Here is a 14,014-nt window from a genome sequence, read left to right as displayed (position 1 = left end):
GAAAAACAGGTATTTAAAAGGTCAATCAGGTGACAAGTAGGTGAAAGAATGGTGTATTTATGTAAATGCTCAAAAAAACATTGTATGACTTGAAAGTTTCAAATGCCCTCAGTATAACATGGAAGAAGGAGGGCTGGGAATGCGTTCGTGAACAAAGATGGAAAAAGGGGAGGTTTTGTTTTAAGATTTTATTTATGTGGGGATCCCTGGGTGGCTCAGCGGTTTAGCGCCTGCCTTTGGCCCAGGCCGTGACCCCGGGTCCCGGGATCAAGTGCCACGTAGGGCTCCTGGCATGGAGCCTGCTTCTCCCTCCTGTATCTCTGCCTCTCTCTCTCTCACACATGCATAAATTTAAAAAAATAATTATAAAGATTTTATTTATGTGATGCAGAGGGAGAGAGCAGGAGCACAAGCAGGGGGAGTGTAGAGGGAGAAGCAGGGTCCCCGCGGAGCAGGGAGCCCAAAGGGGACTCGATGACCAGGACTCCGGGATCCTGCCCTGAGCCAAACGCTTAACCGCCTGAGCCACCCAGCCATCCCCAAAGGGGCGTATTTCTATACATTTTGCAATATTTGTACATTTGCACATTGCACTGAATGATGCTGGCGGTCACTTTGGCCTTTACAGTAACCCACTTAGCCTAACGGTTCCTCTTTCTTCTGTACTCACCTTGACTCCTGTTTAAGAGAAGAGCAACATTGTTTCTTAAGAAAATACCAACTGCTACACTTACCCTTAAAAAAAAAAAAAAAAAGCAAGACAGCTGTCCTATTTTTCTTAGAGACGCTACATTGTAACAGATTTACATGTGAAAAGTATCCCAAAACAGAAAGATTCATTTTAATTGGACAGAATCTGCACCCACGGGGCCCCCTTTGTCCTAGAAACTGTATTTTCCCCGGAGAGGAGAGCTCTCGGGCTCATTTTTTAACCTGCAAGAGCCTCATGGCGAAGACCACGAAGAGGCTGGCGCACAGCGCTGCGACCCAAAGCTGGACACTGCCGCGCCAGGAATTCAGCCTCCAAACACACCCGGCACAAATTCTCCTTTGACTGCGACTGCGCAGTTAGGAAACAAGATTGGGGGGACGCCCCAGGGCGGGTGGGGCAGCGGCTAGGCACCTGCCGAAGGCCCGGGGCGTGCCCCCAGGTCCTGGGATCGAGTCCCGCGTCGGGCTCCCTGCATGGGGCCTGCTTCTCCCTCTGCTGGTGTCTCTGCCTCTCTCTCTCGGTCTCTTGAATAAATAAATAAAATCTTAAAAAAAAAAAAAAAAAGAAAATGTGTTTAACGCTTGTTCATTGTAAAATCCATGCCCATTGATATCAAGGAGCCAAGTTTTTGTTAAACAAAAAAGAAATGAGAGTACCGCACGCGGGGGGCGGGGGGGAGGGCTGCTGCGCTTACTGACACCGCATCGCCCGGCTCCACGCCCAGGCCCTCGGAGCCCTCGGAGCCCACGGAGCCCGCGCAGCCCACGACACCCTAGGAGTCCACGGTGCCCACGGAGCTCACGGGGCCCGCTGAGTCCACGGAGCACGCGGAGCCCACGGCGCCCACGGAGCACGCGGAGCCCACGGCACCCACGGAGCACGCGGAGCCCACGGCACCCACGGAGCACGCGGAGTCCACGGAGCACGCGGAGCCCACGGCACCCTAGGAGTCCACGGCGCCCACGCAGTCCACGGAGCACGCGGAGCCCACGGCGCCCACGGAGCACGCGGAGCCCACGCAGCCCGCGGCGCCCGCTGGACGCCCCAGCCCGGGACGCGCCCCAAGGCGCTCTCCAGCAACCGCAGAGCGGGGTCCTGCAGCCCGTCGCTCCGCCTCGTCCGGGGAGGCACGATCCGCTGACCTGGACTCGGTTCCGGCAAAACGTCTTGAAAAAAGGCGGATTCCGGCCGCAGAGGGAGCGTCTGCGACCCTCGGACGAGGGCTCCGAGCCGCAGCCAGCGAGCGGGGCCGCGGGAGCGCAAGCCGGGAGCCCCACGCGTTCCCGCTCCCGACGGCGGGAAGGGCGGGCCCGCGGGCCGACCCACTCAACCCCAACCGTGCAAAGGGCCGACCCAGAGGGCTCACTCGTGGCCCGGCCGCGGCCACACACGGAGCCCCGCGGGGCCCGCCCCGCCCACCCGCGCCCACCCACGCCCACCCACGCCGGGGCCCCGGGCGCGCGTGCGCAGCGGAGCGCGGGGCTCGCGGCAAAGCTCGCTTCCGGACTTCGGGCGGAAGCCGCGTTGCGTCACTTCCGGCCTCCCTCTAGCTGCCATCTTGCGTCCCCGCGTGTGTGCGCCTAACCTCAGCTGGTCCGCCTGAGACCCCCCGAGCGCCAACCCTAGTCCCCCGCGCGGTCCCATTTGCGCTCCAACAAGGTACAAAAAGGCTCTGGACGCCGGCGTGGGAGGAGGACGGGAACGGGGGCGGGAAGTGCCCGGAAGGAGCGAGACAGGGAGGGACAGGGCTGAGGAGAGCAAGGCGATGCGACGGACGGGCGCCCCCGCTCAGGCTGACTCTCGGGGGCGAGGGCGAGCCAGGGGCGGCTGCCCTGGGGGCGAGGCGACGCCGTCTCTTCCTCCACCTCGCGGCGGGACCCGAGGACAGGAGCCTCAGGTACCGCGAGGCTTTGCGGACAGTGGCCGGGCCGGGCCGGGTCGGGCCGGGCCGGGGAGGCCCTGGCTGGGCTGGGGCCGGGGCGGGGGCGGGGGGGGGAGGGGCTGGGGCTGCTGCCGTGCGGGGGCGGGGCCGGGGGCTGCGCGGGGGGCGGGGCCTGCGGGGGGCGGGGCCGGGGGAGCTTGGCGGGGGCTCCACGGAGCCCCGCGGGGTGCCCTGGGAAGTCAGGCCTCGGCCTGTTCAGGACTCCTTTTTTTTTTTTCTTTCCCTTCTTCTTTTTCCCCCTCCCCCGATGGTGTCTTGGGAAATAACGAGCGTGGAATGCTAGAGTGAACCAGACGCTTCCTCTCTGAGGATTTCCTGTTTTTCTAGATGAAAGAAACTATCATGAACCAGGAGAAACTCGCCAAATTGCAAGCACAAGTGCGCATTGGTGGGAAAGTAAGTTTTAATAGTTTCTCGGGGTTTGTTTTGTTTTTGTTTTTTTTAAGTTTTAATGTTTGGGGGGCCTTTGGGGGACTTGCTCTTTTTTTTTTTTTTAGGTTTTGTATTTGCTTTCCTTGCATCGTTGGCTTGTCACCGTCTCTAGAGGGCATTTCGTGGAGCCAGCAGGGCGAGGGCGGGGGAGGGGAGGAGGCGGGGTTACACCGTGCACGAGGGAGCGTGTCCCTGGGACGCGCGTGTGTTCAGTGAAAAGAAAAGGAATCCGGATGGAAAGAGCACTTAAATGACAAACCTCGCTCCCGGGTAAAATGTGTCTTCAGTGTCGGTGTCTCGGTAGAACGATCGTGTTTCCTTAGTGAGAAGATGTGTCATTGGGGTCAGGCAATCCTTGTGGCTCTCACACTCTCGTTTTGGCCCGAAGTTTGTATACATTCGGTGCTTTGCTTTTTTGCTTATTTATTTTTTATTTTTTTAGATGCACTAAGTCAGGACTTGAGTTCCACTTATCTTTTAAATTGTAGTTTGTAACACAAGCCTCTGGGTGATAATTGTCCTTAATAGAGGTTTGGTGTCTCTTTCAAGTTAAGGCCTCCCTATCGTGCCTTCTTACCTAAATGCAATCCAGAGTAGTTGGGCATTTTCTAGGACATTTTGGAAGATAACCTTTTGCTAAAGGTACATCACAGATTTTAAGGGCAGTGACTGTGGATCTGAAAATAATTACCTAAGCAACTAACCCGTTTTGACTTTGTAAATGTGCTAATAAAACTGGGAGAATGAGAGTATTTGGTAGGTTTTTAGGTAAGTTTTTGGGTAATTGATTTTTCCTGCTGGATACTGATCCAAGGGTATTCTTTTTTTGAAGTTGGGAGTTTTTAGATTGTTTTCTGAGTAATTTACCTAACTCAGAAGCCTCCCCCCCCCCCCCCCCCCCCCCCACGGAGATGTACTTGGTTGTATTTTGCGTTGTGTTAGCACATTCCTAGTGTTTAACAGGGTGTGGTAGCCTGTTGGAACAGAGCAGGTCTTCAACTTGGTAAAACTTGTAAAGCTTCCCTGGGACAAGGTTATTACCTATTAGTTTTTTCCAATTTTAAGCATTTGCCTTCAAGGAAAGTCTTCTGTGAAATAGTCAAAAGTTGCACATAGGCCTAAATGATGAGAGGTGCAGCTGTGAAATTACAGACTCCGCCAACAATGAATGTATCCTGATCTCTTCCCTTTCCTGAAGCCATAGTCTTCAGGATCTGCACCTGCCCATTAACAAGTAGTAGGTGTTGCTTTTTCTTCTTAGCAATTGTTAAGAGCTGGGTGTGGCCCTCAGGTCCCAGAAAAACTCGTTATATTCTTTGTGGATCAGTGTTTGGATGTTCTTGTATTAGGGTTTTTAACTATCTCTTAGTACAGGTTTCACAAGAAATAATCTGAATAATGTGTTTGTGTGCTTTCTTTCTGTTGTTACTCTGATCATCCGTCTTTAGCTGTGAGAAACATTCTAGGGCAAGGGAAGTCTAGGTTTTTTAGGTTCTTAAGGTTGATGTGAGATTGAACTTCATTTAGTATAGGAAGTACTTATGTCATTGTAATATGGAAATAACTTCTTTACCTTTTAAGAAATTTCTTTATTATTCGATGTGAAATTCGGTGAGTTAGTTTTGCTTTAGAGAAATCTGTGTTAGGTACTTTCAGATAAATGGTATAAAAGAACGTTATTCATTATCTGATCAGAGCATTGATAGTAAATTATATGAGTAAAAATTAAACTCTACGGATGTGAAGTGTGTGGAATCTACAGGAGGTGTGTTTGTTTTTTAGAATCTTATAGTAGTTGTTTAGAATAGTAGTTGTTTAGAATGTCTGTTAGAATTCTTTGCCAGATACCTACATGACCACGTGAAAGTGATTTTTATTCTGGAAGGTTTTGGGGAGGGTTGGTAGCCAGTATTTTTTGTAGCTATTGATATTTTGTTCAGTTCAGTTATCATTTACTTAAACCATTAACTGTACTCAGTCCTGGGAATATGGAATTTAAGAAATTTATGGTCCCTAAGGGGACTTTAACGCTAGTAGGGGAGATAGTTATCTTTTTTTTTTTTTTTTAAAGTGTGTTTTTTGTTTTTAAAGTCTGTTTTTCATAGTGGAATATACATAGTGCAGTAGAAGCCTTTTCAAAATACAGAGATAGGAATGATTTTGCTTGAGGACAGTTTATTGCAAAGTTTAGGGAAGGCACAAAAAGAGGCAGTGATTTGAACAGGGTTTTAAAGGACAAATTGGAATTGGTATGGGGGTTGGGGTATATTGAGATATGTGGGTGGTAACGTTTCCATAAAGAGCTTTATGTATCATGTAAAGGGCTTAATCTATACATATATAAAAGAGTTCATGAGAGTATTTATTAAAGAATGTTAATCAGAAATTGAGAGTCACATTTGCCTACTTTTGAAGGTTTATAGGATATGTTTGAGGAGGAGGAGATTGGAGACTTGTCAATAAGTACAAGGGGCTACAAGTTTTCTTGAAGCCTGTATTTATTCCTTCACCAAGTTACTAAGTGCCTTCAGTAAGCCAGATACTGTTCTCAGTATCCTTCAGAGCAGTAAACAGAATGGAAGCTCTTAAGAAGGTTACATTCTATCAAGCCGAGAGAGACAATAAAATACTCTCTCCTATAGTAGTATTTATTATGAAGAAAAATAAAGCTGGATAGATAAAAGATGGTGACTGTAAAATTTGCTTTTTTTACATCGAGTGGTGGGAAAAACCCCTGATAAGATGAAATAAGACCAGAGCTCTGTAGTAAGGGAGGGAACCAGTGCAGATAGTAGGGGAAGAAAGGAACACTATGTGCAAAGTTTCTTTTTTGGCCTGTTGAAGGAACTGTGAGTTTTATTTGGCTAAAGATGAGAATGTGTGATAGGAGATGTGGTCAAAAACAGCCTAGTAGGGGCAGGGCAGATCATGTAAAGGACTTGTGGGTTAAGATTTTACTTTTAGGTATTATAGAAGTCTGTATATAGACTCATTTGGATGTGTCCATATACTGTCATGCCTGTGAATATTAATGGATGTTGATTTTTCATTAATTAAAAACAAAAGATTGATAGTTTTGGACCTGGAACTTCTAGTTGAGGCTTAATTTAGGTTGATACATGCCACCTCTTTGATGACTTCTAGAGCAGATATTCTAAAAAATAGCACTGGGAAAAAGTCATTCTTTTATATATGACAAAATTAGAAGCTTAGAAGTTATTAAGGATTTCTAGACAATTCCTTTGTTAACCTTCTTTAGGCTTCCGTCATTGCCTACTTGCTGCCTAGAAGTTTGTGCTTATGGTAATTTTCTTAAACAGATCCAAAGATCAGAAAAGAATTACAAACTTTCTTTTTGAAGATGTCTGTCCTATGGTATATATGTGTGCTGTTTTCTTTTCTCCTCTAGGGAACTGCTCGCCGAAAGAAGAAGGTGGTTCATAGAACAGCTACAGCAGATGATAAAAAACTTCAGTTCTCCTTAAAGAAGTTAGGGGTAAACAATATCTCTGGTATTGAAGAAGTAAGTGTCAAATTTTATTTCTTTATAAGAAAACAAGATGTCGTGGGCAGCCCAGGGTGGCTCAGCAATTTAGCACCACCTTCAGCCCAGGGCGTGATCCTGGAGTCCCAGGATCGAGTCCCACGTCAGGCTCCCTGCACGGAACCTGCTTTTCCCTCTGTCTGTGTCTCTGCCTCTGTCTCTCTCTCTGTCTCTCATGAATAAATAAAATCTTTAAAAAAAAAAAAAAAAAAAAAAAGATGTCAGGAAAAGCTTTTAATGGTTATACATTAAGTTTTTTTTTTTTCCCCCACTCCTATCAGAGAATTTCATATCCCTCTAAAGTAGGTTTCTACTCCACTAGTGAATATTAGGGAAATTGCTAAATCTGAAAGCAATTAGAGTGCACTTCCCATTCTAGGCAAAATATAACATGTGCTTCACTGTGAGGTAGTAGATTAGTTAGCCAGACCTCAGCTTTTCCTTAATAGAATGTTTGGTTTTTGAAAAATTTTGGTGGGTGTTGCTAATCAAATTTTTTTTCTTTGTAGGTGAATATGTTCACAAACCAAGGAACAGTGATCCATTTTAACAACCCTAAAGTTCAGGCATCGCTGGCAGCGAACACTTTCACCATTACAGGCCATGCTGAGACAAAGCAGCTGACAGAAATGCTACCCAGTATCTTAAACCAGCTTGGTGCAGACAGTCTGACTAGTTTAAGAAGACTGGCTGAAGCTCTGCCCAAACAATGTAAGTTTCCAGTAGTGGTTTTGCCCAAGATTACTGAGTTATCAGTAAATTTCTAAGATCTCAAGTAGATATGAATATCTCTACATTTGGAAATGCCAGTTTTCCTCTATAAAGTAACAATTTTTACGATGACTTTTTTTTTAACCCATTCATATGAGAGCACAAGCATGAGTTGAGATAGGAGAGGGAGAGGGAAAAGTAGGGAGGACCCCAGGATTGTGACTCCTGCTGAAGGCGGCGGCCAACCAACTGAGCCACCCAGGCACCCCTTAGAATGACTTCTAAGCACGTGTTCTTAGTGTGTTCAATAAGTTAACTAATATGCTGTGATCATTATACTGGATTCAGTGTAATATTTGTTTTCTCCTATGGATCAGAGATTTAAAATTTTTACTTTTACCAGCTGGAAATGATGAATATATTAATTTTTTGCTTTTTTGATAAGTGATAGTTTAGAATTCATTAAGATACATTATAACTTGTCAAATTTTTTCAGTCATATTTACAGCTGGTATTACCAGTAATGTTTAAGAATTGGACTGGCATTATTTGGGTATTTTTAATACAAGGATTTTGATCAGGGCAGAATATCCTGTTGTTGAGTAAGTGCATTGAGAGATATAGCTACTTTATGCTGTGGTCCTCTATTTAAAATTTTGAAGAATGACAATGTAGAAGCAAGACAGGTTTATTATATGATCTGTTATTTAGTCATCCATGTTTTTCTAGGCATTCACTCTTTCTCCTTTAATGTTTTATATAGACATAGTTTTGGGGTTTTTTTTGTTTGTTTGTTTGTTTTTTGGTGTTTGTCACACTGAGAGGCATAAGAAATTCTAGTAAGTCAAAGGCCTTCAGGGCTAGAATAGGCTTTGGAAGTATCCCATTGACAATCTGAAAGGGGGACGCCTGGGTGGCTCATCAGTTGAGCGTCTGCCTTTGGCTGGGCGTGATCCCAGAGTCCTGTGTCAGGCTTCCTGCAGGAAGCCTACTTCTCCCTCTGCCTGTGTCTCTCGTGAATAAATAAAATCTTTTAAAAAAATCTGATAGTGCTAGTACTGTGAGCTCTCAACTCCCAAGAATAGTTTACATTGTTGTGTATTAAAAAGAAGGTGGAGGGGCACCTGGGTGGCTCAGTCAGTTAAGCATCTCTCTGCCTTTGGCTAGGGTCATGATCTCAGGGTCCTGGGATTGAGCCTAGCATCCTGTTCCCTGCTCAGCAGGGAGTCTGCCCTCCCTCTACTTCTCCCTCTCCCCCTCCCGCTCCCCCTGGCTTGTGCTCTTTCTCCTCCCCCCAACCCCCAGTATTAATAGTCTTTTTTTAAGAAAGTGGCACTTAATTTTTTGATGAAAGTATTTTGTTATATGCCGTGCACAAAACAACAATATTTGAAAAAACAGTCTAATTTTTGCCTGCCTAGGGAAACTTTACCATAATTTGCTATGTGGATTTACTTGTACCTTGGGGGTACTCTATTGTTTTTATACCACCTTAGGACCTGTGGTGGGCCAGAGGGATTGAAAAGATGGGCATGGAATTTGTTTTGTTGGCTGTTAATAGCATTCTGATTCATTTGTAGACCTTAGGCTACCATGTTGTTATTAGTACTTAGGATGAAATCTCAAATGTCACTGTTGTCGTATGAACATAAGTTGTAACCTTTGACTTTTCATCTGGTCTTTTGGTTAATGTTTATCACAGACTTAACAAATGTGTAATGTATACGTTTCCCTTTCACAGCCGTGGATGGAAAAGCACCACTTGCTACCGGAGAGGATGATGATGATGAAGTTCCAGGTAGGAACCTTTATTTACAGTTAAACTAAAGAATCTTAACAAGGGAGAGTAACAAATCTTTTTACTGCTGGAAAGACTATCTTGGAGGAAGGGGTTATAAGGTAAAGGACAGGAAAGGAAGAAAGGAACCTTGCTCAGAATGGAAATAATAATGCAGTGTTTTTTAACTAGGAGTTATGTTTATAGACTTGGCTTTTTCTGATTGGGTTCCCAAGAAGGTGTAAGTATCTAACTTCAAATATTGAATAAATAAGTGTTTATATTGTCACATAAGTAGAATAACTGGTAGATGATGAATGACCTCTGTTTCCTACTTTGAGATCAATAAATTTATGAGAAGGCATGGAGAAATTCAGATGTCTTAAGGAATGATACAACCATCCTTTATAAAATCGGGAAAACTCTTGGCAATCAGGAGGCATTTTTTATTATTAGCTGTTATTTGATAATTTGTTTTGTTGTAAGATATGCTTATTGAGCAGTAGAATCACTAGACTGAAATATTTCAGTATTGCATAGACAGGTGTCCTTTAGGAATCATAGAAAGCTTCACATTGTTTGTGATGGTATTTTTTGGTTCTGACCCCCATATTAACTAATTATATTAACATTGCTTAGTTCTTTGGGTGAAATGGAACCAGGAAGGGTATGTATGTACTTCTTAAGCACAGTATTTATGTCATAAGCAGATTAATGTGAATTTCCCTCTTTCCCTTGTCTTAATTACATGCCAAAATCTACACTTGAAAATGTGCCAAAAGGGTAGTGGTCTCATTGGAAATAAAGTATTTTTATTTTTTTATTTTTTTGAAATAAAGCATTTAAATTTAAATGTATATCCTGATTTAACTGTAGGATATATTTTGAGAGCATTTTTTAAACTTGATTTGTAGATTTGGTTTTTTTCAGAGTTTTGTTTTTTTCTTTTTCTAGATCTTGTGGAGAATTTTGATGAAGCGTCCAAGAATGAAGCAAACTGAATTGAGTCAACTTCTGAAGAAGATAAAACTTGAAGAAGTTACTGGGAGCTGCTATTTTATATTATGACTGCTTTTTAAAATTTTGTTCATGGATCTGATAAAATCTAGATCTCTAATATTTTTAAGCCCAAGCCCCTTGGACACTGCAGCTCTTTTCAGTTTTTGCTTATACACAATTCATTCTTTGCAGCTAATTAAGCTGAAGAAGCCTGGGAATAAAGTTTGAAACAAGGTTAATAAAGTTCTTTGCCTAGGATATGGTTTTATTTTTTTATTTCATTGACACTGATTTGTACACAGAAAACAAGGTTGTTTATAGAAAGCTAATCGTGGCGTGTAATATGGCTGATAATCTTGGATGAAATTTGATTAAAGATTTTAAATGGCCGTCTAACATAACAAAGGTGGTCCATAGTTCTCGTTTTAAAACTTCTGTTCAGCAATCCTCAGGGCTACAGTGATTTATGTAGTAGGTTCAGTTATAAAGAATGGAATATTCCTTAGTGGGTGAGCAAGTTTTTTTCTCTTAATATTGTCTATATTGTAAGTACATACTAAGTGCCTTTAACGTATTATTGCACTTAATTATCTCTTGTTTAATCGTCAATCTGAAGTAGGAATTAGTAGTTTCATTTTCTATTTGTAACCCAAGTTTATTTTTAAAAAGTGAAAGTTAATCAGATTAACTCCCTTCCTTGTAGGATATTCTCTAAGACACCTGAAAAAAAGTAGTGTTTGTAGGGGGAATGTTACCTCGTCTTAAACTTTAATAAGGCTACTTTTTTCTCTTTAAAGAAAAATCTGCTTTTTAAGATAATACAGTAAAGTTTACATATACAGGTGTAAGAAACTTAACACATAATACTCGTGCCTGCACCTCCTATCAGGATACAGAATGGTTCCATCATCCCAGACATAGACTACTTAAAATTGTATTAGCAATCATAATGTTGAAGTAACTTAAAAATCTACAAACGGCAATTAAAATAAATGTCATCTGCATCAAGGCCAAATAAGAAGCTGTCTTAGTTTCTACTTGCAGCAATAAGAATTCATTTACATAACAATTTGCAACTACTTTATGAGGGTACCACACAGCTATATCTAAAAGTCACTGTAAGTCAACTACCAAAAATGAAATACTTGTATAAATAGTATCTGCATTCTTTAACATTTTATTCTCTTCAGAAGCTGTGTATCTGCATGTTAAAGTACACTGCTACAGTAACAAGGACCTCACAGTCCATGGTTCACAAGATTACAAAGAAGTAGTACATGTTTCCAGACTCCTGTCACGGCCTCTGCTACACGTTCACTCTCTAGGTCCCAGGCTAATGGGCAGCCTCTATCCGGAACACTCTGCTTCCTGGCGGAGAAGGTGGTGGGTCGTTTGGTCGCTTGTAGAGCTGTTAGAAATGTCCCTTGTATGGAACTGCCCAAATGGAGTGGCTGAAGGAGCCAGAGATTGGGAACGCCTGGAGTAGTGGGGCCTCGGGTTCGCGTTTCTCATCAGCTCCCAGATGATTCTGATACCGAGGTCCCCTGGTCATGCTTTGAGGAAGTGAGATTTTAAGTTCCAGGTTCTCAACTCCTCCCAAGATACGGGAGTGAAAGCTGCAGGCTGACTCGGGCGTGTGCAGAGTGCCACTCTGTCCTCCCAGGCGTTTGCCCGAATCTGTACAGGATGGCGCTAGAGAAGTGCAGGAGACTTCCCAGCCGAGCCCATGCAGAGCAACTTCTGGCAGATGCTGGCCAGGCTTAATCCTGTTTGCCTGTACACGGTTTCTGACAATCAGGAGAAACGTCTATTCTTTGGTCCATTTTTAAAATGGTGCGTGTCAGTGGCTATAGAGTAATAAAGGCTTTTCTTGCAATACCTTCAATGTGATAAACAAGGTCATGCTGCAGTCGCAAAGGACTTAAGATTTTCGTTGCTACAGAGATTTGTTTGACACACTTGATGTTTGTGGTTTGCTTGCGGTTGGGCTCCACTCTACTCCAGGAGTAGCATCTAATCTGAACATTGCTAGTCTCAGCACGGGGAGAAGAGGGCAGACGACCAGCTGGCTCTGCACTTAGTGTTGGGAAGTGATGATTTCGTTAGAGAAAGTCAGGTACGTAGTCCAGTCTGATGGCCGTGAGGACTGAGGAAATCCAATACTCCCTCAGCGCAGGACAGCACGTACTTGTGAGCAATACTACAACGAACCACAGCCTTACAGTCTCCCTTTAATTGACACAATCCCTGTGGCTCTTGTATGCTAAGCTCTACCACTTGTTTTATTTTCTTAAAGATTTTATTTATTTGAGAAAGCATGAGCAGGGGGGAAGGGGGAGGCAGAAGCAGACCCCACTGAGCAGGGAGCCCGAGGCGGGGCTCCATCCCAGGACCCTGGGGTCATGACCTGAACCGGAGGCAGACGCTTCACCGACTGAGCCCCCAGGTGCCCTGTATCACTTGTTTTATATAATCACTTTGGTTGTCAATAATCCCCCCAAAAGAGCCGCCTTGTAGAGATAAGGAAACCATCTTCAAGAGGTCTCAGGTCAACACAGCCTGTTGTGTGGCAGCATGAGATTCAAACCTAGGTTTGATCTTTTGACCTCAAGAATTCTAAGCCCTGGGAGACTAGAGGGGCAGATGATTCTCATCTGGTTGATCATTTGGATGCTGTCACCACATGCTGGCTGTGGTCCACTACTCTTAAGACTAGCCCTGGGCCAAACCAGCTTTCAGCTGAATCTGAACCAGAGCTATGCTAATGAAGAGATCAACATCAAATTTTGATCTGAAAATTCTTAGGATTAATGCCTTTTATTTATTGAAATAATAGACCTAGAGTACACTTACGTCATACCCGTAATAATCCTGCAGTGCACAGGACAGAAAACTACATTCTAAAATTTGGAGACAAGTTTAGAAATGGGCTGAAGGTCACTAAAGGTTGGGTCTGATTTCTACTAATCATACTTTTCTCCATTACATAACACTGGATTCATGCTTCAGGAGGCTCCTCTCCCCCCAATAAGACACATATGTCAAAAAAATTTTTTTTGGAGTGAGGTCTTAAGGTAACTAATAACAGTTTTTAGCTTTTCCAAAACAATGATTAGAAAAGCCTTCTATTCACATAAATTTTCATCACTCCAATCAGCACGGTCTTGAATGCCATTCCTGCAGCGAGTTCTGGGAATGCAGGCACAGTCAGCAAAGAAAACAGTATCACATCTCCGGCCTGAACACTGTGAGCACTGTAAAACTAGACAATTCTGTTTATTTTTAAAACCTAGCTGTTAAAATGTCAAGGTGGACTGGAAAAGATGCTATTGGAAAAGAAATAGCCCTTTGGATCGTGAAAATATTAGTGAACACCATCCAAGGGGGAAAATCACAGATGTTTATTAAAGATTCTGCATGTTTGGGTGAAAGGGTTTGTACTTGGAAAAGCCAAGAAGAGTACAACCTCTCTCCATCAGTCTGAAAATAAACACGCTGACACACTACGTAAATAAGGAAGGGTCCGTATGAGTTTGCATGTTCAATAAGCAGGGAAGAGAGCCAGGATTCGCTAACTGGCAGTTAGCAAGGAGACAGGGATTTGTTTATACTTGTAGCCTTTTGTTGTTAACACACCGTTAGGTAACAGGCAACGCCTGGGAAGCCTTTCCCCGCTTACCTTCCGCAAGGACCAGACGGAAGGTAGGAAATGATGTGGTGAGTGTGCAATAGCTCCGCAAAGTCTTTTACATAGTGACTGGGACCATGAAGTTTTGGAACTGTATCCGCCAGCATGGGCCTAGCATAATCCAGCCTCGCAGATTATAAAGGTACCAGGGCTGCTGCTGGGTTAACCGTGAGGAGCCCCGCGGGAGGCAGAGAGGAGAGCGCCGGAGG

General features: G+C 44.0%; 1 protein-coding gene across 2 annotated transcripts; it reads left to right on the top strand.

Annotated features, from left to right (window-relative positions):
• Window positions 1-2,222: 2,222 nt before the first annotated feature.
• Window positions 2,223-10,375, top strand: BTF3 (basic transcription factor 3). 2 transcript variants are annotated; one of them, XM_025982237.2, is made up of 6 exons: window positions 2,223-2,371; window positions 2,982-3,050; window positions 6,496-6,609; window positions 7,140-7,341; window positions 9,083-9,139; window positions 10,073-10,375. In XM_025982237.2, the coding sequence occupies exons 2-6, from the start codon at window positions 2,982-2,984 to the stop codon at window positions 10,117-10,119; spliced, it is 489 nt and encodes a 162-aa protein (XP_025838022.2). In that variant the 5' UTR covers window positions 2,223-2,371; the 3' UTR covers window positions 10,120-10,375. The 2 variants fall into 2 exon arrangements, with proteins under 2 accessions (XP_025838022.2, XP_072601487.1); XM_072745386.1 differs by having other exon boundaries at window positions 2,242-2,609.
• Window positions 10,376-14,014: the final 3,639 nt, after the last annotated feature.

This window comes from Vulpes vulpes, unplaced genomic scaffold (genome assembly GCF_048418805.1).
Source record: "Vulpes vulpes isolate BD-2025 unplaced genomic scaffold, VulVul3 u000000652, whole genome shotgun sequence".
Lineage (NCBI taxonomy): Eukaryota > Metazoa > Chordata > Mammalia > Carnivora > Canidae > Vulpes > Vulpes vulpes.
This window is presented reverse-complemented; position numbering and strand designations above follow the sequence as displayed.